This window comes from Rhizophagus irregularis, chromosome 17 (assembly GCF_026210795.1).
Source record: "Rhizophagus irregularis chromosome 17, complete sequence".
In the NCBI taxonomy this organism is placed as follows: Eukaryota; Fungi; Glomeromycota; class Glomeromycetes; order Glomerales; family Glomeraceae; genus Rhizophagus; species Rhizophagus irregularis.
In genome coordinates, this window is record NC_089445.1 from 650,008 (window position 1) to 677,283 (window position 27,276).

Here is a 27,276-nt window from a genome sequence, read left to right on the forward strand (position 1 = left end):
GTAACGCAAACGTGAAAATACATGATTATCAATGAAATATTTTAAATTTTTAAATTTTAAAATTCTATCTCAAAAGATTGCTCTCAACAATATTGTCAGACTTTATAAAAGTAACTTTTTTAAATTTAAATACTTACCAAATATGACAACTCTCAAGAAAATAAAAATAGAGTCAACTAATGGTAGCGAGAAATCTAATTTGTTATTCTGATTAATATTATTATTTAATAATCAAATAATGATTTTATAGAAGTTGAAACAACTATCGAAGCAGAAAAAATTATAGTTCCATCTGAATCAACAGAGAAAGAAGCGTCTCATTCAAAAAAACGTGCTATGGAAGATTCACAGTCTTCAAGGAAACGTTTCACCACAGCAAAGGATAGAAGAGAACACCTTAACAAGAACTTTAGGAATAGAAAAGGCAATCGGGATGATATTAATAGGCAACAGGATCGGAATAATGAGAGAATCAAAATCGAGGACAAAGGCGATTCGAATGAATCAAAAGAACCGAGAAAACCAAAAAAGAAAGTTGCTGTCTTGGTTGGTTTTTGCGGGACTGGTTATCAAGGAATGCAAATGTATGTTGAATGATAGTTAATATATTCGTGATTCTTATTTCGTTTCATGCAACTAAAATCTTGTAGTAATCGCAACGCAAAAACTATTGAAGAAGATTTATTCAAGGCTTTTGTTGCTGCTGGTGCTGTATCCAAAGATAATTCGGATGATCCCAAAAAAGTAAGTAATAGATAATTCTATTTTTTAAAATATTATGCATTTAAAGTTAAGTGTTAATGCGGTAACAGGTTGGTCTGATGCGTGCTGCCAGAACCGATAAAGGTGTTCATGCGGCTGGAAATTTAATTTCACTCAAGATAAGTCTCTTGTCTAACTAATTTGCATTATATTGTTTTAAATTTAATAAATTTAATCTAATTTGTTATTTTTAATTCGACGTTTTTACATGATTACCGATATTCCTAATGTAGTTGAAAAGATTAATGAAAATCTCCCCGATCAAATTCGCATGTGGGGTAATTATTTAAATTTTGTAAATTTTAGGAATCATATAATAATATTTAATTAAAATTATTTAATTGATAGGTTTTGTTAAAGTAATTCGTTCTTTTCACGCGAAAACATTGTGTGATTCTCGAGTATATGAATATCTATTACCAACTTATGTGTTCATACTCCCTGAGAAAGAATTTAATTTAGTATTGTCAAACTCGATCCAAAGTGATACCGCAACTCAAAAAGTATTCGTGGATGTGCCCACCGCCACGTCCGAAGAAATGATTGAGAAACGAAAATATCGTATATCACAAGAAACTATTGAACACGTAAGGCAAGGATTTCAGGAATATCGAGGAACACATAATTATCACAACTATACAATTGGTCGCAGTCCTCAAGAGAAAAGTTGTAACCGATATATTGTCGATTCTCAAGTAAGCGCTATTTGCGCGATTTTATATATTCAAGTAATAGAATGTAATAAATAACAATTTTTCATGATTCTTAGGTAAGTGATCCTAAAATTATTAATGATGTTGAATGGATTACCATAAAAATACACGGACAATCATTTATGTTGCATCAAATTCGTAAAATGGTTTGTGAGTATTTTTACTAATTTATTATGAAATGCATCATATTAACTTTTTATTAATTATTTAATTTGTTATAAATATAAGCATTAATAGTAATGATTGTAAGAACGGGAACACCTATTTCCCTTATTGCAAAAACATTTACACAAGTCAAGATAAATATACCAAAAGCTCCAGCGTTAGGTTTATTACTTGAACGGGTAATTGTATTTTAATTTTAAAAACGAATATTCCATTTGTTTATACTAATGTTTTTGAATCCTCTTTAGCCTGTGTTTGATTCTTATAATAGAAAAGCCAGAGATCAGGGAAAAGACGTGATTGATTACGACATTTATCAGGTAATGGCGATCGATATTTATATATTTACTATTTTACCTATAATAGGATTATAATTATTAAAATTATTCTTTATTAAATACATTAATTAGGATCAAATTGAAAAATTTAAAGATAATTTTATTTATTCCAAGATTTTTGAGGAAGAAATCGCTGAAAACACGTAATTTTTAATTTAAATTTCTGGTTAAGTGATGGGTGATAAATTAAATTATCCATACTGAAATATTTATTCTTTCGTATTGACAGCTTCCAAAACTGGCTCAATGCTGTTGATCAACATACAGAGCGAGATTATGGTTACTTAAATTGTGAAGGAATTATACCCGAAAGTTCAATAGTAAAACATGGCGAAAGACAAAAATATTATGATCAGGCTGTTAATAATGAACAAGACGATGATGAAAATTCAGATAATGAAGATTGAAGTTTAAAAGTGTAAAAAAATAGTTATTAGTTTTAACATTTTAATATTATTATTTCTCTTTTTTTTAATAAGCCAATTTGAAATTTTATTAATTATTATAATAACTTTTATAATAATAATATATTTGACGATAAGTGCTGGTCCGCAAGAAATCAGCAGTATCACTAATATAAATTTGAGATAAATTTATTTATTTTATATCATCTGAAATCTTTAGCTGCTATATAGATAAGTAATAAATATTAAAATCTATAACAAAATAAATTCACTTCATATACCAATTAATATCTTCCGGCGAATTTTCAAGGATTTTTTTTTTTGATGATAAAGGACACTTATAAGTTCAAAAAATCATTTCTTCAAAATTTGCAATTTTTTATATTTTTGTCAGCAACAGATTTGGGCCTCTTAATATCTTATATCTTTACTAAAAAGATGAATTACCACCATTTGATACATTGTCTTTGCCAACGGCTTATTGATGACAGTTAAATAAAGAACTTTGTTTCATACTTATATGAATTTGAATTCATTGACCTATTACTTTTATGACATGTTACTGTATGCTATACATGAAACCAAAATGAAAATAACAAAAGTCGTAATAGTCAAAAGAAATTTCTTGGCCAAAATACAAAACCGTATTAAATTGATAATCAATGATTTACATAGATTAATATTTTTACCGAGTTATCATTAAAATAAAATAAATCAATTTTGCTTTTTGAATTTTGAAATAAAAAAAATCTTTGTAATTTATTTATTTCGTTCATTGTATCTTCTATTTTTTTTTTATCAAAAATATATGCTTATATGATATGAAAATACATTGATAAAGAGAAAAATATTTAAATTTACAAAAAGAAAAATCACTTCGAACCGTCGTATATACATTATGGGTAAAATACAAGGTGACACAACAAGCAAGATGTCCTCCAACTAATACAATTCGTATTGCTCATTTTTACGATAAGTGGATGTATTGTCAATAATAATAGAAACTTTTTAACCTTTTGAATAATTGTTTATCTTTGCACTTCTTTTTTAAAAAAATATAGATCATTGTACATTCTGAATTTTCACTTCTTTCAATTCTTCAATGTCATCATTATTATTTGATGCGGTAACATTGGGAACTTTATCAGGGAAGGAGGCGCTAAAATTGGGATCTTCTTTACCAAGTTCTTCATCATCACCAATATGGGTAACCTCGTATACAAAATTGGTAACAATATCGTAAATATCGTATATAAAATTTTTAAATATGGAATACGTAGAATCCGGACCAGAATTTTGATATACAGAATACTCGGTAGATTTTACAATCAAGTAAAGTTGAACCCACCATGTAGAAGGACCAGATATCATTGCGAAAATGACGGTATATAAGAAGTTAAGTAAATAATAAAGGTAACTAACAATTCCATTGATCTTCAAATAAATTATTTCCTTATAATGCTCATCATCTTTCTTTCTACTCTTCTCATTAAATATGAGGGTACGTGAATAACTTATGATCTTTTTTATGATAGATTCATTACTCCTCTCAATCTCCTCATTCTTCTTCTCAGCCCTAAATTTCTGATAATGTATAAAATGATGACCTATGCAAACCGGGCAACAATCTTCATCAAAATGTTTTTTTTTGCAAACCAGACAACAATCTTTTTCATAAATTTTATGTTGTTTTTTGCAAACTGGACAACGACAATCTTCTTCATTATCTTTATGTTGTATTTTGCAAACCCAACAACAATCTTTTTCACCATCTTCATGTTGTTTTTTGCAAACCCGACAACAATTTCTTCTACTATCAGTTTCATGTTTTTTTTTGCAAACCGGACAAACCGGACAACAATTTTTTTCAACATCTTCATGTTGTTTTTTGCAAAACGGACAACAATCTTTCTCAACATCTTTATGTTGTTTTTTGCAAATCGGACAACAAACTTTTTCAACATGTTGTTCTTCGCAAACCGGACAACAAACTCTTTTAACATCATTATGTTGTTCTTCGCAAACCGGACAACAATCTTTTTCATTATCTTCATGTTGTTCTTTGCAAACCGGACAACAATCTTTTTTACCAATTTTATGTTGTTTTTCGCAAACCGGACAACAATCTTTTTTACCAATTTTATGGTGTTTTTTGCAAATCTGACAACAACGATCTTTTTTATCATTTTTACGTTTTCTTCTGCAAAACGGACAACAATCTTTTTCACCATCTTCATGTTGTTTTTTGCAAACCGGACAACAAACTCTTTCACCATCTTTATGTTGTTTTTTGCAATTCCGACAACATTTTCCACCATCTTCATGTTGTTCTTCACAAACCAGACAACAATCTTTTTCATTATCTTCATGTTGTTCTTCGCAAACCGGACAACAATCTTTTTCATCATTTTTATGGTGTTTTTCGCAAACCGGACAACAATGATCTTTTTTATCAATTTCATATTTTCTTCTGCAAACCAAACAACAAAATTTTTTATCTTTATGTTGTTTTTTGCAAACTGGACAAACCGGACAACATTTTTTTACACCATCTTTATGTTGTTTTTTGCAAACCAAACAACAAACTTTTTCATCTTTATGTTTTGTTTTGCAAATACGACAACAATTTTCACCATCTTCATGTTTTTTTTTGCAAACCAGACAACATTCTTTTTCATCATCATTATGTGGTCTTTTACAAACCGGACAATCTTTATCCTTCTTCTTGATTCCAAAAGTATCTAGATTAGCATGTACATAATTATGACTCAAGCAAAGCGGACAATTGTCATGATCATTCTTATCATCATCATCACCCTTCTTATCATCACCCTTAATTTCTTCATACAAATATAGTAAATAGATGGTTGGTTGTAAACCCATATTTATCAAAAAGGCAGGTATAATGAATAATATTCGTGGCCATTTGCGGTTTTCTTTAGTATTTTTTGGTAATGGTATTACACATAAATTGGACGTAATATTTAAGATCAAAATAAATACGAATAAGCCCACAAGTAATTTTCTTACAATGAGACCAAATTGACTCTCAACATAAATATCCATAGCTTTATCCAAAAATATCAAATTAACTATAAACCCGTAAAGAATCGATAAAATATTAAAGTATTTGCAAAAATAATATTTTATGGATGCAACTTCAAGAAAATTGAATATGAATAGGGGTAATAAATAATAAAAATAATCCCAGAAAAAAGGGTCATTGTAATGGTTAAAACACAAACGAGTGAATTGACGCGTCATTTCTAGATCAACGAAAAACAATAAAAAGTATATAAAAAAAAGGGGTGAAAAGAAATACAACTTCCTATGAAAGGTCTCCCTGATAATAATAGGGATTAAAATACTTGCGACAGTTTGATAGATTGATAGAAAGTAAGGGTTATTGTCAAATGGGGGTCCAAATAAATCTTCTTTAAGGGCAAACGTTGATGGTATAGATGTAATAACAAGGAAAAAAGGCAAGAAATAATGTAGTGAACATTTTGTAAATAAAAAGTCTCGCATTGTATTAAAAAGTAAAAGAACTTGATATGAATTTTTTCAAAATAAAAATCTTAAAGGAAAAATTGATACCAATTATATATATATTATTTAATTGATAATGAATATAATAATTTTCGATCGGTTCATATATCATTTAATGTATAATGAGGACTTTTTTAATACATTATGAAATTGTGAAATATGAGTGCATATAAAAATGACGTGAAATAAAATTTGGATTTTCAAACTTTATAGAAATTTTTATTTATGGATAGTCAATTTACTAAAATATACTAGGGATTTCTTTATCGGTTCACATAATAATTTATTTTTTATCGAAAAAAAAAAATTGAATCGAGTAATTTCGAATGATTTGATTATCCGTGAAATTCAGTAATCAATTATGCCAAAATTGTAGGTTTAAATAAAAAAAAAAAACCCCACATAAAAATACATGCAGCAAAATATACTAAATCTGTATAATAGAATCAAAGATTTGCGCAGATGGCGCAGCGCGCTGAGCGTATGAAATTCCATATTCACATGATGATAGATTTATAGTGTTTGACATAGACCAAACGCGTTTAAAATTGAAAAAATGCGGTAAACAATAAAAAAAATTTTCTTGCATTTAAAACTTGTAACAATATTTGGCGTGCATATAAAATTACTTGCAGGATTCATTGATTTTTACCAAAACTTTGAAAAATCTTAATCACCTCCGTGATATAATTATTTTACACATTTAGTAGTTTATTTATGTCAAAAAAAAAAAATAAAGAAGCTTTATTCAGTAATGAAGAACTTTTTAAAATTTTTAAATAAATAACCCTTATTCTAAAGTTTGAGCACTAAATATTTAGAATGACAGAATCAGAAAAATCAGAAGAAATCGAATCCAGGAACATACCCACCGATAATAAAAAAATCAAACCCACCAAGAGTACAAAAAGAAAACCCAAGAATAAAGGAGGCGAAACCGAGGATAAAGGAGGACCCGAGGATAAAGGAGGCAAAACCAAGAAAATCGAAATTCTACTTGGTAAAATCTTCCATAGACCCCATAAAAAACTTCCTCGTTCCGTTAAACCTCCTAGTCAATCTCGTAAGTGAACAATGTTTAAAATGTACAGACATACAATAATTGGCACTTCATAACCTCTGTGACATTATTTTTTTTATTTTTTTATTTATTTAACTATTTTTTTTTTTACGCTATAATTTTACACTTATAGCCTTTTTTCCAAATTTGGCCTTCCTTACTAAGTAAGTATTATATTATGAAATCTTTTATAAAATTTAAGTAAGCTTTTATTCTAAAGTTTGAGCACTACGTACTTTTAGTATTCAAACCAATCAATACAATCAAAAAGTTTCTAAAAATTTTGCGAATTTCAAGAATGATGTTGATACTGCTGCCGCAAATGCTAATAGTAGCGGTACTGGTGTTCAAAATCTTCAATATTCTTAAGTAAGAAGACTTTTTCATTATATATATCATTTTATTCATTTAACAATTATTTTCATTAACAATTTATTTTATATATCTCTTAGCCCTAGCGTGAATCAAATACTCTTATATAATAACTAACAGTATGAAATATTGTAATAAATTATATATGAAATTTTTTAAACTTTTTACATATAAATATTTTTAATTATAGTATGTGATAGATAATATACTTTGAAATTTTTTTTTAAAAAAAAAATTACTTAAAAAATATTTCTAACATCAAAAATTCATATAAATTCATATTAAAAGAAAAATTATTCAATAAAGATCTCATATTCTATACATACAATATATAATCTTATTTAATATTTATTGAATAACACTAATGATGAATTTCACAGAAAATCACGATAATGATTTTCCAAGTTTTATGAGTATTTTGTCTATTATGTGTATTATTTCGGTTAAAATGTTTTCGTGTACATCATCATCATCATCATCATCATCTTGATGATCATATTCATTATCTGAATGCAATTTATATTCTTGCTTCACTGAAAATAAATATACAAATGTATAAATTTGTGAAAACTCGATTGAAATTCAAAAAAAAAATAATAAAAATAATAATACTTACAATAAAGTATAAAAAATTCATCAATAAAATCTTTATTTTTAGACTTACGATAAAATAATATTGATGTTATAATTGTTAATAATGATGAAATCATTGTTATAATTGCTTATGTATTTTTTTTAAAAAAAAAAAAATCAAAAAATTTAGTATTTGATATAAAAAATCTCCAACGAGTATTATATAAAAAAAATACTTACGTATTGTTATAATATTACAATAATTACGATAATTTTTATATTTTAAACCAATATATAATAATAATGCTATGCAAAATGCAATTTGAAAACCAAGGGAAATATCAACAATTAAAAGATATTTATATTTAAAGATTCTTACTTTTTGATTTTTTTTTTTGATTGTTTTATTCTAGAATATATTAATAAAGTTAATAAATTGATTTTAATATATTGTTCACTTATTCTGGTAAAATTACTTACTGAGAGATATAATATAAAAAAAGAAGGAATAAAAAGACAAATTGTAAATAAAACTAGATGTCCTATATCTTTAGTAGGAATAAATTCAAAACCGTATAATGATAATATTCCATTCATTATGAGAATAAAATATAACGATAAATATAAAGAGAAATTAAAAAGTTTGTATGCAATGTAAATATTTCCTGGGGATCCCTCAAGAACTAAATATTAAATAAAATTTAATATTAAAATATTAAACATATTTATATTGAAAATTGAAAATAAAATCTTATATAATTACATTTTTGTATAATATTTAATTTCTTTGAGTTAGTATCTAAATATTAAATAAAATTTAATGTTAAAATATTATAAATAAATAAATCATAACAAAATCAACAAAATCTTACCCTTAGTTCCTTCAGATTTTTCAGTTTCTCCAGATTTTTCATAATTAACATTGCATATAATGATAGCAATAATAATAAATATTACTTCGATAATTATTTTTAATATACTAGCAACAAGAATAAACTTTTTTTGATCATTATTCAATTTAACATTTTTACTATTCTTAATCAATATATATTTAATATTATCATCATCTGAATTAAAAGTAGCATTAATTAAAATTAAAATAGGGGCCAAGTTTATTACACAAAATCCTATAAAATAACGTATTCTTTTCCTAACGATCTATATTCAATAAAAAAAAAATAAAAAATACATTTATTAATTTTAGACAAAATGATGAAATTTTAATAAAGAATGATTTACCGCAAAGAATCCCCATAAAAAAGTAACGATGGTTAATAAAATTAAAAGGTTCATCCCAAAAGGTAAAATAATTATGATTATAATGTCAAATATTGTGTTAGTAAAAAGTGTTCCTAAAAATAGGGTATTTAATGTGAAGCGTTTCTTATTCTTTATAATATTCTTATCATTATTATCACCCATTTTTTATTTAGTTCGTTGAAATTGGGAGTTATTTCTTTCAAGAATTGGAGAATTAAATAATTTAAAAAAAAAATGGTCTACTGCGGTACTGCACAGATAGGCGCAATGCACCCAATTTCACTGTATTTTTTAATTTACCCGATAAATTTTTTTCAATAAAAAAGCTGATTTTCACTTCGATTATTATGTCCCAATTCTCACATTGAATTTGCGAATAACCTTTACAAATTTAGGCGTGCAGTAACTGCAGTATGTGACGTTAATTGCATGTATAATTCTCAAAAAGGCTCTTTTGAATGACTCTTACTTTGAAACTAAACATTATATATATTTTAGTCTTGAATAATAATTTATATAAAATTGTTACAATGACAATTTTAGTTTAATATACGTCAAATAATTTTTTTTTTTTTTGAAAATTATTTGTTTCATAAATGTACGACAAAATTCAAGAATTTTTCAGATTTTAATTCTTAAATCTTTTACCTACTAAAGAGTTTTATCATTAGAATAATAACAAACGATTTTTGTTCAACGATTAAAAATTATATATATACTCCATGTTTTTTTTGATTGACTCTTGCAGTTGGCGAAAAACAGAACCATTTTGGTTTGGAATTTTTCGATGTGGTGTTGCCTTCATTCTTACATGTATAATTTTAAAATTTAGTATTTATGATAATTTTAACAAAATATTTCATCAAACTGTTTTAGAACAACTTGATGTTCCTATAGGTAAAAAAAAAAAGAAGTAACATAATTTCTCCAAAATTTGTATTAATCTTTTCTTAATTTTTTTTTTTTAAAAAAAAACCAGATTCTAAAATGGTGATAGAAACATCCATGTGCGCTAATGATGCAATGGAAGCTTATTTTCGACCATTTCCTTTAGGCGTTGTCCGAAAAAACATTACGTCTGCCGGACGTTGCATGTCATTTCCTCTCCCTACTAAAATACCAGATTTTGCATCAGGATTAAGGAGTGGTGCTTTTTGGATTGATATCGAATTTCCTTTAAATGGTATTGAAAATAGTACAATTAATGATAATCAATTGGATTACATAATAAATTCCTATTATAACGATAAAGCTAAATTGAACAATAGCGACTATTCATCTATATTACCAAATAATTATTTAAAACTAACTATAAATATGACATTAAATATATTAAATACTGAAATTAATTGTATTGGCTACAGTCCAAAAGCGTTTTATTTTCGTCCGGGACAAGCTTTTTTTATTCATATCAAATCATCAACTAATTCATACTTAAATAGTTGTGATTTAGAATTAGATCTACAATCGGAACAATTACCTTTAAATTTAGATACAAATAGAATTGGATTGGGATTTAATATATATTTCCCTTTTAGATACAATAGTATGGTTATTTATGATTGTAAGTAGAACGTATATTATAGTATGGTACTTCTACTCAAAAAAGTTAAAAAACATTAAAAACTAATAAATATTTGATTTACAGTTGAGAGTTATTTATCTGATATTGGAGGTTTTTATGGTTCTATTGAAGGTAAATCGTTATTTTGTAATAGTCTTATAACAATTTTGTAAATTAATATTATTTTTATATATAATATAGGATTTTTTGCTTCTATTTTTGGATCGGGAAAACTTGGACCGTGGTAATATATTATTTTAACATCTAATAATCTAAATAAAAGCTATTAATTAATTAATATATTATATATTAAAAGGGGAATAGCTCAAACAATTATTTTAACTAGTATTCCTTGTGTTAGAAGTTTTGGAAGAAATTTTGCAAGAGTATATGTTTCAAAAGGCGGTATTCCTTTAGTTGAAGATGTTAAAGATAGACCTAAAAAATCTGGATATTTAAATTCTTTAGAAGAACGAGTTCAAATTCTGGAAACTTTACTTAAGGAATACTATTTAGATGAACATTATTTAGAAAAAATTAAATATTTTGCAGATAGCCGTAAGGAATTGAATAAGAAGGAAGTTCCGGATGAAGAAAAAGCTGAAGAACAAAGTATGGATATTAATATTTTTTTTTTTGTTATACATGTTATACACCTATTAGGAATTTTGCTTTTGTTATTTAATTAATCAGGATTTTTTTTTAGTTATAGCAGATGACGACGAGATTAAAGAAATTCACAGTTGATTTATTATTTTTTTTTAACGTGCATCGTTCATTGTGTCATGATATCGTAAATCTGAGAAAAAGGTGTTACCCGATTAAATATTTCTTTTTATTTCATTTAATTCTGCAAGAATATTTTTATTTCTTGTTCATTATTTTCACTGTTATTATTATGTATCAATAATAATATAGGAATTTTTTTAAAAAGGTAATTTTTTATCGTTACCGTTAGACTGATCATTTCTTAAAATGGTGACAATAGATTTCCTATAACGCGATCTGATATATCCGTATGATGACATCTTGCATAATAATATTGCCGTTTATTCATAATATTGGATGTGAGACGGGGGGGTTTTTTTTTCGAATTATTTAGTTTATTAGTTTATTGAATTTGAGAGTTAATTTAAAACTTTGATTTAAATAATTGACGGAAAACCCAGTTTTCCTATGGTATTACAAGTTAAGTGTGCCGTAAACCGTAATACACTTGTATTTAACCCGTTCAATAAAATGAGTTGATATGGGATATAATGTTCTTCTTTGGGTAAATTCGCTTAAAAACCAATTTTTTATGGAATGTTACATTACTTACAATATATATTTAGGATCCGATCAAAGTAACAAAAAGATTTGCTACGCATCACTTCAAGTATCATAATCCTGTATATTAATTATATTAATTGTGCTATAGGTATTTTTTAAGTAATTTGTAATTTTTATTATAAAAATGAATCATCCAATAATAATTTAAAATTAAATTTATGAAAATGTCTTGTATATCAAATAATAATTTCAATTTGTTAACAAGAACATACTTTTTTTTTATATATATGTCATACTAAAAATTTGATTCGTAATATCCCGCTACTTTGTGATTTAGAACTAGAATCTAATTTTAAATATAAACAATACAACTTATTTTATATATTTGTATAGAATCGTCATTCGATGGATGACAATTGTGTGCACATTTAATTAATAGATCATTTTTTGAGATTTCCTATGAACATATTAGTGATAATACAATTTATCCTACAGTACAACCAAATAGGATCATGCTTTTTTCATCGTGCTGATGTTTTTTAAATAAACTACAATTGCGATTGTATAATTTTTATTGATATTTTTCATATAATAAATAACATGTAAAAGGTAAAAGGACGCGTCGCGTTAAACTGGAAATAGTTTATATCGTATTTATAAGCATGCCAGCACACATGATTATTTTAGTTATGTGAGCAATATTGAAAATCATGTGCGCTTTATGTGTATGCACACGCCAAAATTTAAGAGACGCATATGTTTATTAAAAATATGAACATAATGATTATTTTATTTTATTATCAATATTTCCAAATCTATCCTTCATAATAAACCAATACTCGTCATAGGAACTAAGTTCTAATGGACTAACCATTAACGGCTTAACGCGGGTTTGTGGCTTACGCATAAGTGCATAACCGATTACCGATTCTAGCGTAATCAATTTTTTAAATTTTTTGATGTTTATAGCAAATCCGAACCCTCATTTATTATAGTGCGCAAATTTAAAGTGATGTATGGAGCGCACATTCAGCACATCCAATTTTGACCACTGGACTCTAATAACAATTTGGAACTCTACATTTGTATTTTATAATTAAGGGTTTATAATTTATAACCTTGCGTAACGAACGTGTTCCTAAGATCATATGATTTGATTGGCTAAATAATTTAAAATTACCTGTCCGTTATTCAAAAGACATTTATTAAAATTTTGATATTATTTTTTACTTCAAAACATGATTATATACTATTTATTATAAAGATCTGAAAGAAGTTATCACAATTATGGAAATTAATATATCATAAAAATGAAATTAGTGCAAGAACAAAAAGATTAAGACATATCATCACAAAAAATGACAGATTTAAAAGCATTGAAAGTAAAACAAAAAAATATAAAAGTTTATAAAAATGCCAGGAACGTGAAAAGGATCGTTACTTTAAAGAACATTACCAAAATACGATACTTTTGAATAATTTGGGCTCGGATCGTTACATATTGGTCGAACAAGTTGGAAAATTTTGTAAGTTCCAAGTCGTGGAGCCTACCCTTAGGCCACACAAGTTCATTTTTCGGTTCACGTAACATTGAAATTTAAAATCGACCCGGGGACCCGGGGTTTATTGTTTATTAGTAAAAAAAGTTTACATATAAAATCGTGACATTTGATTGGTTGACTTTTAAAAGGGAGGAATTTATAGAAGTTCTTAGCCGCGTGATAAACTTACCCGCCAATAAAATTACGTCCTGATCACGTGATAAATTTTTTATATATAAACTTTTTTTTATTGAAATTTGAAAAAGTGACCCGGCCGGGTGAAGTGAACCGAAAATTCGAATTTGTGTGGCCTTACATACCAAGAGAAACATTATGTTTTGGTATAGATAGTTTTGACAGTTTTAGCACATTGTAAATTCCAGTATTTTTACGAAAAAGAAGGAAAAGATACTGTAGAAAAGATAGAAAAATTTTTGTTAGAAAAATTTAATTTTAAAAAAAAACTTCCTTCGATCCCAATTTACCTTATATCTACTATATTCAAATCTATATGGATGAACAGAACAAGGAAAGGCAAGAAAAAAAGAAAAGAAAAAAATGAGTATTTATTAGAGCTCCGAACAGGTCAGCCAAATTCAGGTAACCTGACCTGACCTGACCTGAAATTCAGGTCAGGTTTGAGATTTTTAAAAAAAATTCAGGTCAGGTATGAAGATTGACCTGACCTGATTGACCTGTTGACCTGAAACTATTGATTCTACTATATAATAAAAGTGAGTTGTGGTATTGCGATTCACTTTTTTATATTGATTTTATATAATAAAAGTGAGTTGCGGTATTGCGATTCACTTTTTTATATTGATTTTATATAATAAAAGTGAGTTGCGGTATTGCGATTCACTTTTTTATATAGATTCTATATAATAAAAGTGAGTTGCAGTATTGCGATTCACTTTTTTATATTGATTTTATATAATAAAAGTGAGTTGTGGTATTGCGATTCACTTTTTTATATTAATTCTATATAAAAAAAGTGAATTGCAATACCGCAACTCACTTTTTTAATATAAAATCAATATAAAAAAGTGAATCGCAATACCGCAACTCACTTTTTTTATACAAAATCAATATAAAAAAGTGAATTGCAGTATTGGGATTCACTTTTTTATATGATTTTAATATAAAAATGTTGAATCGCAATATTTTGAGAAAAAATGTTGCGAAAACGTTTTTTCATAATATTATATTAAAAAAATGTTTCGTAACATTTTTTTTTTGATATTTCAATAATAACGTTGCGAAAACATTTTTTTCATAATATTATATTAAAAAAAAAACGTTTTGTACCATTTTTTTTTAATACTTTAATAAAAATAGTCCTGAAATTTTTCAGGTTTCAGGTCAGGTCAGGTCAAACAGACAACCTGATATAACCTGACCTGACCTGACCTGAAAAAAAATTTCAGGTCAGGTTTATCAATTAACCTGACCTGACCTGACCCATTCGGAGCTCTAGTATTTATACAAAGAAGAGAAAAAGAAATATTTATTAAAAATGTTTTTTTAACTAAAAAAAAGCTGACCATTTATATTTATGTCTAATGCATGCTTCTATAAGAAAAGCAAAGAAATATTTTATTAGAAATATTTTTTTATTATAATTCCAGTTTATTTTGTATTTACATCAAAGAAGAATTCTATTAAAACATGGAAAAACTTCAGCAACTGTGAGCCTCGATTCTCAGAATCATATCGATTTTGCCTCACTTCGCCTTATGGTAATTTATCATATATATTATTTAATATAATTCTCATATTCGTAAATTTTATAGGTGGTGGACGCTACTAGCCGGTCACACTTGAAAAATTCTGTGAAAGTAATAGGAAGGAATGAGCCTTAAACTATTTATTTTTTTTAAAAATGCAGTTATAGGTTATGTAATTACGTTAATAAGCCACGAGTTTTATTTAATCAGCCACAAATTTCGCACAAATATAAATCAAAATGGTTTTTATTATGCATATTGGCGGATTTGTTCAAATAACTATTTATTCCGTTATGTTCGGTATGATGTACATATGATCTTAAAAAAAGTTTTTCAATTTAACGAAATTTTCATTCCGGCTGGAATTAATGTAATTTCAGCCGAACTTTACATTATATCAATATCACGAGATTAATAATTCAGTGACAAAAAATGGGGGTGAATTTTGTAGATCATTTAATAAAATTCATTTAATCTTACGCACTATTTTACTGAAACCTTTCAAGCACAGATTTTTAGAAAAAAAGCTATTATGAGCTTCTTAATTGCTAGTTATAAAATGAATTATTATGTCACAAAAGACAAAAAACACTAAATAACCCTATTCTTATTCCATTTTTTACAATTTTATGAACTTTTCAATCGTTTGGTAATGAACGACTTTTAAGGCAATATCCTATTATTAGTTCTAATTTTACTGATTATTATAATTCAACCCTCTAGTTACTGCCTCTTCCTGATGCTCTCTAGTAGTTTTTGGTATCTAATTTTGGATCGTGGTAACTTTTGGAACATTTTTATCGATTCCACCTCCTGCGCACACTTTTCCAATCCACATTGCATATCTTGAGCAGTGTAACGATTACATTTGTCTGCATTACCTGCCATAAAATATTCTTCTAGCAATTCTCTCACTTGATTTGTCATTCTCCCTTTTTTACCAAATTTTTGGTTCTTCTTTAAGGCCCAGCCAGCTTTTCATATTTGCCAGTATGTATTTCAAATATCAGACATTTCGAAAGCATTAGTTATTACGATTAATCTCACTTGATTGATTTTTTACGTTCTATTTCTTTTTTTTAATTCTTTCTCTAGATTAATTACTAATCCTTTATTTTCTTTCCATTTGCACTATTCCTCTAGATTGTATTTTTTTTTACAAGAACTTGTTTTGTAAGACGTTCTGGTCAGATATCTGCTGCAATAGTATCACATTAATTACTATAATGCTAAAGAAAGAATATGAAAAGGATAAAGCTAATAAAATTGGAAGTGAAGGAACGAAACTAACAAAATGTGGAATTTTGTAAGAAATCAGAATAATTTTCTTTATACAGAATTTCTCAATTAGAATGTGAAATAGTAGGCGTGGATATATTTGGATTAGAGTTTTCAATTTCATGCTTTTGCAATTATTCTAATTGTGTAGGAGTAAATATGATAGCCCAAGGTTCAAGATTAGGTATAGACTGTGTTAATATACAGTACATCCTTCAAATATCCAGAGGTTGGCCATTGCCATTCAAACAAATTTGAATTCCCTGGCAATATATTGCTTTCACTTCCTTTATTGATAATGTAATTTATTATAATTTTGATGGTTATAATTAATAGAAATAAAATAAAGAAATTATTTATTTTATACATTACATTATAATAATTCACATAATCATGAATATAATTTTATAATTATATAATATACTATGATCTCTATTAGGCACCAACTGTGCTTACAGAAGTTCTCTGGATTGCAAAAAACTAAAGAGCAAAAAGTATTAATTTTGGTTTCATTAAATAATAATCATATAACAACTTTATTAAAATATACCATTAGTACTTAATACTATAAAAAACCATTGGCCTAAATCAAGAAGTTACTCTAATTGAAATTGCTTAGCACTCTCAAAAATAATTGAAAAAAAAAGATTTAATTAGTATTATTTTTTATTTTTCTATACTGCAAATATTGCAAAATAAAAAAATAAGTAAAGTACTGTATATGCTGCAGCATTAAGTACTGTAATGTAAATATAATTATCATATTAATAGTATCATCAGTTTAACTAAATTATGAATAATATCTGATATAAAATAAAAAAAAAATCCATATAACTATAATGTCAAATACTATAATATAAAATATAGTTTTTGTTAGAAATGATTTATATATATAAATTATAATTTCTTAATAAAGTTACTGCTTTCAGTAAAAATAATTAAAAAAAATTTCCAAGTAATTATTTTTTATTTTTATTTCACAGAAAAAAACTATGAGATAATTCCTACAAGTAAAAACATACAAATATAAGAAAAAACCAATATATAAAATTAATGATAAAACCACATGATATAAAAATCACGTGATAATATGAAAAGATTTCGGTTCATGTTACAAGAAATTAATAATCAGAAATAATCGCGAAATTAAAGATAATGAATATCATTGTCCCCATTTTCAGGAATCTGTGTTCCTGCATGTGAAACGAAATTTTAAACGCGCAAATTTATTTTTTTATATTTAGATAACTTATTTACCATGTTATTGGCGTCAAGTATACGCGCATTAATATTCTTGCCAAACGTTCGATTTTATAAAACTAACTTTGAGTCAAGAATACAAAAAAAAATACACTTAAATTTGAATGCTAGTAGTTCAAGGTCATTGTTTAGCTTAAGTACTTTTTCAACAATACCACAACAGTTGCATACAATTGACGATCAAACTGTTCAAGAAAATTACTATATACCTTATACAGAAAAGCAAATCTCTTTTAAACATACTCATTTGGAAGCATCGGAAAAGGAAACTGGTGGGAAAAACGATCCCTCATTAAATCAAAATAAATCAGAAGAAAATGAACCTAAAGGAGTAGATGAATATACGCTTAATGTTGGCAGAGGTAATTCTCTTGATTTATTTTTATTTTATCTTTCCAAATTTTTGATAATAAGATCATTCCTCTTTTCAAAGCAATTCGTACTATACGAGATGATTTACCATTATTCTTTGAACATGGTCTATCTGATACTTCAATCTATTCATCAAATATTTTGTTAACTGATCCACATCATACACGTCTTCATGTGCGTGGAAAGCACATATATATAGGAATCGCTAATTTGTTAAGATGGAGTTTAATATGGTATTTTGATGATTTGACATTAGAATTAGTTAAGCTTCACGTAGTTGAAAATGACAGCGAGGACGAGAATAAATCAGAACAAGATATATATTTTAAAGACGCGATAAATGATGATAATTATTTCAGCCACATAAAGAAAGATTTTTTAAAAACACATACATCATATTTTTCTACGACCTCAATATCACCATCAGATAGAAACACGCGACTTTATATTCGTTGGACATTTGAGGGAACGCCAAGGTCATCCTATATTAAATCGATGTTTTCTCCCCGTGGAACTCGAATTCCGCGGACAACTTTTTCAGGTATCTTTATGTATAGATTTGACCCTAGAAATGGATTAGTTTTAGAACACCACGTAAAACATATTATACCTGCACCCAGCCGAAAAGCGGTATTATATCATGGATTTGGTGGTTTTGGTGGCCTATTATGGAGAATCAGAAGTAGTATGAGACAACAGAAAAACGAATGGGGAGTTGGTTTAGGAATGGTTGTTCATGAATCAGAAAATAATAAGTCTAATTCTGTTAGGTTAAAAACTTCTAAAGATAAAAATGATTTTAATGATCATCGAGATATTGCTAAACTATAATATCCGATATATATTTTTTTTTTTTGCATTCATCTTTTTATTTAAAATTTGATACGCAAGTCAAAATTGTCGTTGTATCAGTTAAATAATATTGTATAGTTGAAACCCACGAAAGTTGAATCAACATTAAAGAGAATTGACCGCACATTTATAATTCAGGTTATTTAAGCTTCTAAAAATAGAATTATTTGGTCATTTAAGATACTTTTAAGATCATTTAGGTCTAAATCAGTAATGTAAATTGCCGCGTATTAAATGTTCGGATCATCCATAGGGTATTGTAATAACAGCCACACACAATTCACCAAAAAAACGTTACGTCACATTGCATCAAATTTTTTAGAAAACTGGTCAAACTCGAAAACGTAAGAATTAACCCGTTTGCCCATCGCAAGAATTCTCTTATTACCTTGCCCGAGTTATTCTATTTAAAAGCGCGTAATGGCAGGTAAAGCCTCAAGCCTACTTTATTATAAAAAAATTATTGTTTTCCCAAATGTTTTGAAAAAAAGGTGGTTTACAATCTTTTGTAACTTGTTTAGAAAACCAAGACCCCCTTCCGGTAAGGGAAGAAGATCTTGAGGATGGTAACGAACTGGATTCTGAAGATCTTCTGGCTGAAATGGCAGAGGGTGTTCCTGGTAAGTGGCCAGAACTTTTTTAAAATGTTTGTACATTAGCTGTTGCATTAAGACTGAATTGCACAGCTTCTGAGGATATCCAAATCATAAACAATTTGCAAATTGGAATTTTTTGGATATACTGTACGAATAGTCCTAATCCTGTTCACTAAAGCTATTAAATGATTATCTACAAAGTTTCAATTCTTTTTCTTGGATTTCCTCATAGAACATCTTTCTGACGTTGCTGCAGAAGAAATGGAGGATGAAGAACTTCTATTGGACGACTCTTTATCACCACTTGAAAAGATATTCTTATATGTGAAGAGTGATTTGGTGTTTCATAGGTAAGTATAATATTAAATATTATTATTATTTGTTATTTAGCTTTTTCTAATTAATTAATCGAATTGTGGTCTGGGATCTACTGTATATTTTCTTTATGAGAGTGTTCATTGCAAAGGAACTTCCCTCATTAATAAGAGATGTGGAAATTAGTGAAGCAGTCGAATATGTGTTACCCTTGATGAACTCTTTGGGAACTGATCCAGGTTCATTTATTGATATGTTAATTATATTATTTAATTCGTATAAATTCATTATCTACTTTATCTAATATTTTTAATTGTTATTATATGTAGAGGATCACGTCCGTGAAGCATTTGCACCTGAAGTAGATAAGATTATATGGTTTTATTATTCTGTACGTATAATTACTTATTAGATATAAAGATAGACCATTTGGGAATCGCATTATTATCAGTTATCCTAAGTAGAAACATCTTATATTTACGGAATAGCATTGTCCACTGAGAGAAAATACATCAGATAACGTTCAAGGGGATAATGGGTCTATAAATTCTCGACCAATGACACCCCAACGACCTCAGACGCCTCAGCGTCCACATACACCACAAAGACCTCAAACACCTCAAAGACCACAAACACCAATACAGCAGCAATTACAACAACTTCCTGCACAACCACAAACACCAACTAGTCATTTACCATATTTATCTCCTGCTGCTTTTACTCCTCTTCTTCATGCACTTCTTCTTGATCAAAATACTAGCATCGCAGCAGCAGCACAAGCAGCCGTTCAGTCTCTAGTTGAGAGAATATTAGAAGAACCTGATGTAAATCCTAAAGAAAAGGAATTATTGGAGAGAGAGACTTTAGAGGGTGTTGTTTTAGGTATAGGCAAATTAGATCAGGAGAAAGCGAAAAGAGAGGATTTAGAATGGGACGCGGATGGTGATGATACAAGTGTTGGTGCCGTTGCTGGTGGCGAAGAAGAAGCTGAATTGGGGCGAATGACTATGATGACGGTATATACGATCAACAACATTCATAGTTATTATTAAGAATTACAAATAGTCTAATTATTATTATTTTTTTTTTATTTTACAGTTAATATCATCACTTGCACCTATTGTTGGTCCAGAAAAATGTGCACGTTTATTTGTGCCAGAATTAGATAAAATGTCAGATGAGCCAGTGTTTTATGTACGGAAGGTGGGATTAGTTTTTAGTTGGAACCTACGGTTTCCTTTGTTATTGATGATATGATTAATTTCGCAAATCATAATCGGTTTATATAGGAAGCGGCTTTAGCGGTTGGAAGTTTAGCTGGAATTTTACCTTTGGATATTATTACGTCAAAATTGGTAAATAACAAGCATTTGTTTTGCTTCTGGTTAGTTGTATTACTAGTTTTTCATATTCAGCAAACAATAATATCAAAAGTTACCCATATACGACCATTTCTCAACCGATGCTATTTGGCACGTACGTCGTTCTTGCTGCCTAGTCTTAGCTACAATATGCTCTCGCCTTCCAGAAGAAATGAAAGCTGAACGAGCTGTGAAAGGAATTGAACTTTTCGCAGGAGATGTAAGCCGAAGTGTGCGATCAGCTGCTGGCGAAATTATTGGTGAATTAATTGCCACTTTCCATCCTAATGGTAAGGTACCTGAAAGTTTGGTACAACATTTCCTTAGTTTGGGGCCTGTTAGGGAATCAACTATCGGTATTACCAATGTAACTGGTAGTGCTTATAATAATACCGGGATTGGACAGAGAGATCCGGAACGCCCAGTTATATGTGCATATAATTTTCCCGGTGAGCATTAAAGATACGAGATACATCTTTATTATTATATTATTTGGATATTAATTTATTTTGAAAATTTTATTAAATATCTACTCTAGCTGTAGTTTTAACTCTGGGAGAAAGTCGATGGGACGATCTAAAAGAGACATATTTTTCTTTAACGCGAGATATGCAGGTTTAAATTGATACTTTTGTTAATTAATTCTTTTAATTAACTTTATTGAAATTAATACTTGTATGATTATAGATCAAAGTTCGAAGGTCTTTGGCTTGTTCGCTTCATGAAATCGCAAAAGTAATTGGTCCCTCAAAAACAGAACGAGACTTACTGAGTGTTTTTAGATCTTATTTAGATGATATGGATGAAGTTAAATCAGGTCTCATGGAACATCTTGCAGATTTCATCGAGTGTTTACCACTAAACACTCGGAACGATTATTTGCCGTCATTAAATGATGTATGGGATGGAGTAAATCATCAATGGCGTTTGAGAGACGAGATTGCAAAGTAAATTGCATTTATTTTAATTATTTAATTATTTATTCTCGTGAATACTATTTTTCTTAATATTACATAATTATTATTAGACAATTACCTGCGTTATGCAGACTATTTAATAGTCAAAATGTTATAAATCATATTTTACCTTTAACCATCCGTGCGATCAAGGATGATGTTGCTAGTGTTCGAGAAACAGCCGTCTCTAGTGTGAGTATAAGGTCACATTTTTACAAATGCAATTCTTAATTAAATGTCGAGGTATATATTATTTATTTTTTTAATTTTTGTATAGTTTCCAACTTTATTTCAAGTCGTTCGAAACGATGAGTCATGTTATAATGACATGATAAAACGAGTATGTGAGTTTGCCTCTGATAATAAATTTAGAGGCAGAGTAGTGTAAGTTTAAATTTACAAAAAAAAAATTATTTCATCAATACGTATAATAAATTGATTATTGAGATATCGTTTAAAATATATTTCATAGTTTTGTGCAGATTTGCAATGCTCTTGTTTCTACGGATTATCCGAAGGAGGAATTTGCAAGACATTTCTTAAATGATTTAGAAAAACTTGCATCAGATAGGGTAATAAATGTTAGAATTGCGTTAGCAAGGCTTGTTGGTGAATTATGTCGAATGGGTATTTCATTTTGTTTATAATTAATTAATATGTTAATTTTCTTTATGATGATTCATCATGTTAATTATTCTAATTTGTTTGATAAAGAACAATATTATCAGGATTCTTCAAGTCGACCTTCACAAATCAATAATATGTTACGTCGACTTGCGGATGACACTGACGTTGATGTACGTGGATTTGTATTTTTATATTTAACACCTGAGGAAAGATCAAAATTCATATCATCAACTATACAAGCAATGGCTGAGAGCGCAGAAAATGGACTAGCACCTATATCAGAAGAAAACGATCTGGATAACGGCGGGTCAATAACACAAGAAACACATGATTCAACACCAATTATGACTAATGTAAATAATGAGGAAAAACATGATACAGAGAAAAGTAAAGAATCGAGAGATATGGAAAATGGACGTGAAAATGATGATCCGCTGGACGCGATCATGGGAGAAATTCCGATTGCATTTATAAGATCAAATGTTATTGAAGTGGATAATAACAGTAGGTCATCCTCCAGCCTCATGGTATCATCACCACCACCATAATAAGTATTATATTCTTCTCCCATAAACAACAATAAAAGTCATGAACATTTCTCTAATATTTATTGAAATTTTGCTTGAATTAAAAAATTATTTAAATGTCAGTAGGAAGGTATTGTTTTATAGACCTAAAAGACTTATGTTATCACATTTTACTTGAAGAAATTTAAAATATTTCTTTATGATTGTATGATAAAAATTTTTATTCTTTTAGCGGCAAACAAATTATAACAGATAATTATTATATAATACAACTGCTATTATAGCAATCATTCATCAATTATTGATTTTACTACTTTTACTATTTTTTACATTCATTTTGTATGGAAATTTGTTATTAAAATTTATTATTATAATAAAATAATTTAAAACAAGCTTTGGAAAGTCATGTGATGGCGATTAAAATTTTGAGTTGGGATTTCTCAATTGTCAACTTCATTATCCTTTACTTTCAATTCTTCTTCAATCTTATCTAAAAGTTCATTTATATTTCCAAGTGCTTCATCATAACGCAAAAAAATTATTTTTGGCGGATTTCTCATGTGCATGGCACGTTGCAAAATATTCCGATATTTAGTTGAATATTTATTCATTGTATTATCTATTTTTGACTTTCAAAATTTGGTATTAAAGAAATTAAAATTGCACAATTAAAAATATTTTGAAAAATAATTTGTATCTTACCTTGTTAATTCCTTTTTGTGGATCAGGTTTCCACCAAACTCTAGCAAAATTAAGTTCGGGTGATACATCGATCTAAAATATAGTAATATATATATATATATATGTCCATTTTTAAGCATTAAAGGTAATTTTAAGAATATTACACGTACATTCATAATCCGTACAAAGGTAGAAGTTAAATGATTATGAGGTACATCATCATTGCATTTTATTATTGCTCGAGATAATCTTTGGGCGATATTTTGTTGCGCTCTAGAAAAACCCTTAAAAGATAATAAAGAATCGACATTATCTTCATTATTACTTTCTTTCACGTCAGTAACTGTATGTCCAGAACGTAATTTTCTTGCTGAAATTTTAGTAATAGCCTATTATTTAATATTATATTAATTTAATGAAAAAATACGTATATATATATATATATATATTTTAAAAAATATGATACAAACCTCATCTCCGAATTGAGATTCCTTCTTTAATTGCCTTCCATTTTTCTTAAAATAATGGAGATATCTACCAGGAATTTGATGTGTTTTTAAAATTTCATTATATTCATCTTCAGTTTGACTAGATATATCTTTATCATTTTGATTTATTGATTTTATAGTTAAAAATCGTGATATTATTATTGAACGTGGTTTTAAAATTTTTTTAAATAAAGTATGATTTTGATTATTAATGAAAGTTCTCATCATTTGTTATCAAATAAAAAAAAAAATAAAAAAAATAAAAAAATAAAAAAAAAATTTTTTTTATTAGTAAATAAACTGAATGAAACCTATGACGCAAAAGTAAAGATTTTCAAGAATCCTAACTGTAAGCATTTTAATATTTTAATTGTAATAGACTAATAGTAATCAAAACCTTTTCCTCAGTTCAATTCAATACATATCTAAAAAATATATGGATTATTGCTAATATATTTAAATTAAATAGATCAACAAGGTTTGCATTAATCAGATCAATCAGATCATGGTGAAGTTAAATATAAAGATATGATATTAATTTTGCAATAATGAAATTGTGCTGCTATTATTTTAAATGTATTAAGTGTTGCCATGTTAAGATTCTCCCTTAATTTGAACTTTAATTATCAGTTTAAAATCTATGATAAATGGATTTGTACTAACTAAATGTTATAAAACGTAAAATTTTTTTTTTTTATTAATGTTAATTGTTCTTGAAACGATGTATATAATAAATGCTGAAATTTTTTTTATATTGTATATTCTTTATTCTGATTTCGAATGTTTAGATTCTTCTGTAGAAACTTTTTCAGTCTGAGATGTATCATTACTTTGTGTAACTCCAGGAGTTGTGGCAGTCTAATTAAATAAATAAATAAATAAAAAATATAATTCTGAAAAAAAAAAGATAATGATTATTCTTTAAAACTTACAAAACTTACGGATTCTACAGGTGTTCTTGGAGAAGCCCATTCTAACATAAACATTAACAAGCTAGATACAAGATATATCTCATGAGAGATATCATGAGTTGAAGTCGTATAATATAAAGTAGTAAGTGTTGTAGTTCCCCAAAGGACAGAAAGAGGAATTGCTGGTTTTATAATTCCTCTATTCTCATAATGGTATATGACTACAGTAATCAACTAAAGAAACAGAAGTTAAATTAGAATTATCTATAAAGTAATTTGAAAATATATATATATATATTAGATAATTACTTACTATAACAGTTAATAGAGTTCCCGTGACAAAAATTTCTGGTCCTGGATGATTAAATATGTATTGCGCAATATATTTGACTGAAAATAATACTGCCAAACTGTTCAATAAAAGCTATTAGATATATAATGTTATTTATTAAAATTAAATTGTAATAAAATATGATGTAAATTTTAATATAAATATCAAACCAATTTAGCTTGCATTGAAGGGGATTCATCAGTAGGTTCAGGTGGGATATACCAGTTTCCTTTACTGCTTCTATGTCGTGCTGTATATATAGCACTTGGTAGAACTGTGTAAATGACAAGAAAAGCTGGTATTCCTGCGATTCTATAAAATAATAAATCAAACAATATTGGAAAAAAAATTAATTAAATCTTAGAATATATGTCAGAAAGTTACTCACATATCTGCCAAACTAAGTGAGCCGAAGAATGCGGCCTAAATTAGAAAATAAAAGCAAATTGTAAAAACTTTGGAAGAATTTTCAAGTTTGAAAATTCAAAATAGAACGTAATCTTACCCAATCCGGAGGTAAAAGCGAGCTAAAACCGAACATTATTGCAAACCTATATTAAAAAAAATGCTTTTGAAGCTAAAGTGATTCTTTGAATGTTTCGTTAGAATTTTATTTTTGTCGTTTAGGGGTGGATATGGACATGATATGCGAGGTTATCTTGTAGATCTTTGAAGATCAATCGTCATGTGTAAACAAACGGATGCCATATGAATTTCATGCAAGGTTTATATAATCTTTGTAAGATAAAATTCATTTTCCTTCTTGGACTTGTTTGGTAAATAATAAAAAAGAATGGACGGTTAATCCATTTAATTTATACTAATTTTTTTTATAAACAATTATAGAATTATAGCATTATAGAAAATTGAAAATGTCCGGAGTTATTCCATATGTTGTTGGGTGGAGTGCTTTTGGATTTGCGGTTAGAGTAGTTGCTTTAGCCATTCAACAAAGACCTTTATTAGATAGTAAGTTTATTTGATTTTTTTTAAAAAAAAAAAATTAAATCAATTAAATTTATTTTTATAGAACCTGCGACTCATGCACTTTCAACAGTGTTTTTTGGAGGAGTAGGATCTTATGTTTATTATCTTGAGAAACGACAATTAGAATTAATTCAAAAACGTAAACAAACTTTATTGGAAAATAGAAGAAGGAGGAGAGAATACGAAGAAGCCAAAGCAAGAGAACATGCAATTGTTACATAAGGTTTTAATATCTCTTTAAGAAGTAATTTTAGTTTTTTTTTAAATTTTATTAACGAATATTTTAATTATGTTCGGATCAGATTGATGTTTATGAAAATAATTTAATTTAAAAAAATCAAAATGAAAAATGGGAAAATTTTTGAAAAATTTTCTAAATAAAATCATATTTAATATGGAAGAACTTTATTATAATGATAAAATTGGATGTTTTG

General features: G+C 27.5%; 11 protein-coding genes across 12 annotated transcripts; 7 read left to right on the forward strand and 4 right to left on the reverse strand.

Moving 5' to 3' along the window:
* Positions 1-27: 27 nt before the first annotated feature.
* Positions 28-902, forward strand: OCT59_008873 (uncharacterized protein; the record flags this gene model as incomplete). Its single annotated transcript, XM_066133168.1, has 4 exons — positions 28-182; positions 251-584; positions 651-744; positions 813-902. The coding sequence occupies exons 1-4, from the start codon at positions 32-34 to the stop codon at positions 900-902; spliced, it is 669 nt and encodes a 222-aa protein (XP_065999640.1). The 5' UTR covers positions 28-31.
* A 68-nt stretch (positions 903-970) lies between these two features.
* Positions 971-2,385, forward strand: OCT59_008874 (uncharacterized protein; the record flags this gene model as incomplete). Its single annotated transcript, XM_025312520.2, has 7 exons — positions 971-1,040; positions 1,111-1,457; positions 1,532-1,625; positions 1,704-1,819; positions 1,889-1,960; positions 2,051-2,121; positions 2,208-2,385. The coding sequence occupies 7 exons, from the start codon at positions 971-973 to the stop codon at positions 2,383-2,385; spliced, it is 948 nt and encodes a 315-aa protein (XP_025189418.2).
* Positions 2,386-3,444: 1,059 nt separating this feature from the next.
* On the reverse strand, positions 3,445-5,265 carry OCT59_008875 (uncharacterized protein; the record flags this gene model as incomplete). Its single annotated transcript, XM_066133170.1, has 1 exon — positions 3,445-5,265. One exon carries the CDS (start codon positions 5,263-5,265, stop codon positions 3,445-3,447), a length of 1,821 nt encoding a protein of 606 aa, XP_065999641.1.
* A 1,488-nt stretch (positions 5,266-6,753) lies between these two features.
* OCT59_008876 (uncharacterized protein) lies at positions 6,754-7,360 on the forward strand (the record flags this gene model as incomplete). Its single annotated transcript, XM_066133171.1, has 3 exons — positions 6,754-6,994; positions 7,125-7,155; positions 7,234-7,360. 3 exons carry the CDS (start codon positions 6,754-6,756, stop codon positions 7,358-7,360), a joined length of 399 nt encoding a protein of 132 aa, XP_065999642.1.
* Positions 7,361-7,747: 387 nt separating this feature from the next.
* Positions 7,748-9,358, reverse strand: OCT59_008877 (uncharacterized protein; the record flags this gene model as incomplete). The annotated part of the gene is made up of 7 exons (XM_025323833.1): positions 7,748-7,896; positions 7,980-8,084; positions 8,177-8,345; positions 8,417-8,619; positions 8,700-8,735; positions 8,809-9,094; positions 9,176-9,358. 7 exons carry the CDS (start codon positions 9,356-9,358, stop codon positions 7,748-7,750), a joined length of 1,131 nt encoding a protein of 376 aa, XP_025189420.1.
* Positions 9,359-10,183: 825 nt separating this feature from the next.
* On the forward strand, positions 10,184-11,507 carry OCT59_008878 (uncharacterized protein; the record flags this gene model as incomplete). Its single annotated transcript, XM_025331320.2, has 5 exons — positions 10,184-10,760; positions 10,845-10,892; positions 10,962-11,004; positions 11,077-11,372; positions 11,467-11,507. 5 exons carry the CDS (start codon positions 10,184-10,186, stop codon positions 11,505-11,507), a joined length of 1,005 nt encoding a protein of 334 aa, XP_025189421.2.
* Positions 11,508-17,734: 6,227 nt separating this feature from the next.
* On the forward strand, positions 17,735-19,185 carry OCT59_008879 (uncharacterized protein). Its single transcript, XM_025312522.2, has 2 exons — positions 17,735-18,200; positions 18,272-19,185. Exons 1-2 carry the CDS (start codon positions 17,837-17,839, stop codon positions 19,039-19,041), a joined length of 1,134 nt encoding a protein of 377 aa, XP_025189423.1. The 5' UTR covers positions 17,735-17,836; the 3' UTR covers positions 19,042-19,185.
* Positions 19,186-19,482: 297 nt separating this feature from the next.
* On the forward strand, positions 19,483-23,465 carry OCT59_008880 (uncharacterized protein; the record flags this gene model as incomplete). The annotated part of the gene is made up of 15 exons (XM_025312523.2): positions 19,483-19,489; positions 19,584-19,682; positions 19,891-20,008; positions 20,109-20,212; positions 20,303-20,364; positions 20,462-20,989; positions 21,072-21,176; positions 21,263-21,328; positions 21,408-21,783; positions 21,873-21,949; positions 22,022-22,281; positions 22,362-22,482; positions 22,568-22,674; positions 22,763-22,917; positions 23,005-23,465. 15 exons carry the CDS (start codon positions 19,483-19,485, stop codon positions 23,463-23,465), a joined length of 2,646 nt encoding a protein of 881 aa, XP_025189424.1.
* A 192-nt stretch (positions 23,466-23,657) lies between these two features.
* OCT59_008881 (uncharacterized protein) lies at positions 23,658-24,841 on the reverse strand (the record flags this gene model as incomplete). 2 transcript variants are annotated; one of them, XM_066133173.1, is made up of 4 exons in its annotated part: positions 23,658-24,063; positions 24,147-24,218; positions 24,296-24,514; positions 24,596-24,841. In XM_066133173.1, the coding sequence occupies 4 exons, from the start codon at positions 24,839-24,841 to the stop codon at positions 24,052-24,054; spliced, it is 549 nt and encodes a 182-aa protein (XP_065999644.1). In that variant the 3' UTR covers positions 23,658-24,051. The 2 variants fall into 2 exon arrangements, with proteins under 2 accessions (XP_065999644.1, XP_065999643.1); XM_066133172.1 differs by having other exon boundaries at positions 23,658-24,073.
* A 34-nt stretch (positions 24,842-24,875) lies between these two features.
* On the reverse strand, positions 24,876-26,488 carry OCT59_008882 (uncharacterized protein). Its single transcript, XM_025312525.2, has 6 exons — positions 26,361-26,488; positions 26,244-26,278; positions 26,026-26,167; positions 25,838-25,948; positions 25,546-25,758; positions 24,876-25,471 (listed from the first exon to the last, which is right to left on the reverse strand). The coding sequence occupies exons 1-6, from the start codon at positions 26,394-26,396 to the stop codon at positions 25,379-25,381; spliced, it is 630 nt and encodes a 209-aa protein (XP_025189426.1). The 5' UTR covers positions 26,397-26,488; the 3' UTR covers positions 24,876-25,378.
* Positions 26,489-26,727: 239 nt separating this feature from the next.
* On the forward strand, positions 26,728-27,169 carry OCT59_008883 (uncharacterized protein; the record flags this gene model as incomplete). The annotated part of the gene is made up of 4 exons (XM_066133174.1): positions 26,728-26,824; positions 26,886-26,926; positions 27,007-27,065; positions 27,145-27,169. 4 exons carry the CDS (start codon positions 26,728-26,730, stop codon positions 27,167-27,169), a joined length of 222 nt encoding a protein of 73 aa, XP_065999645.1.
* Positions 27,170-27,276: the final 107 nt, after the last annotated feature.

Coding starts and splice junctions, on each gene's coding strand:
- OCT59_008882 (XM_025312525.2), bottom strand. CDS start 26,396: ATGTTCGGTTTTAGCTCGCTTTTACCTCCGGATTGG. Junction 26,279..26,360: donor CGCTTTTACCTCCGGATTGG/GTAAGATTACGT, acceptor TTTCTAATTTAG/GCCGCATTCTTCGGCTCACT. Junction 26,168..26,243: donor TCACTTAGTTTGGCAGATAT/GTGAGTAACTTT, acceptor ATTATTTTATAG/AATCGCAGGAATACCAGCTT.
- OCT59_008879 (XM_025312522.2), top strand. CDS start 17,837: ATGTTATTGGCGTCAAGTATACGCGCATTAATATTCTTGCCAAACGTT. Junction 18,201..18,271: donor TACGCTTAATGTTGGCAGAG/GTAATTCTCTTG, acceptor CTCTTTTCAAAG/CAATTCGTACTATACGAGAT.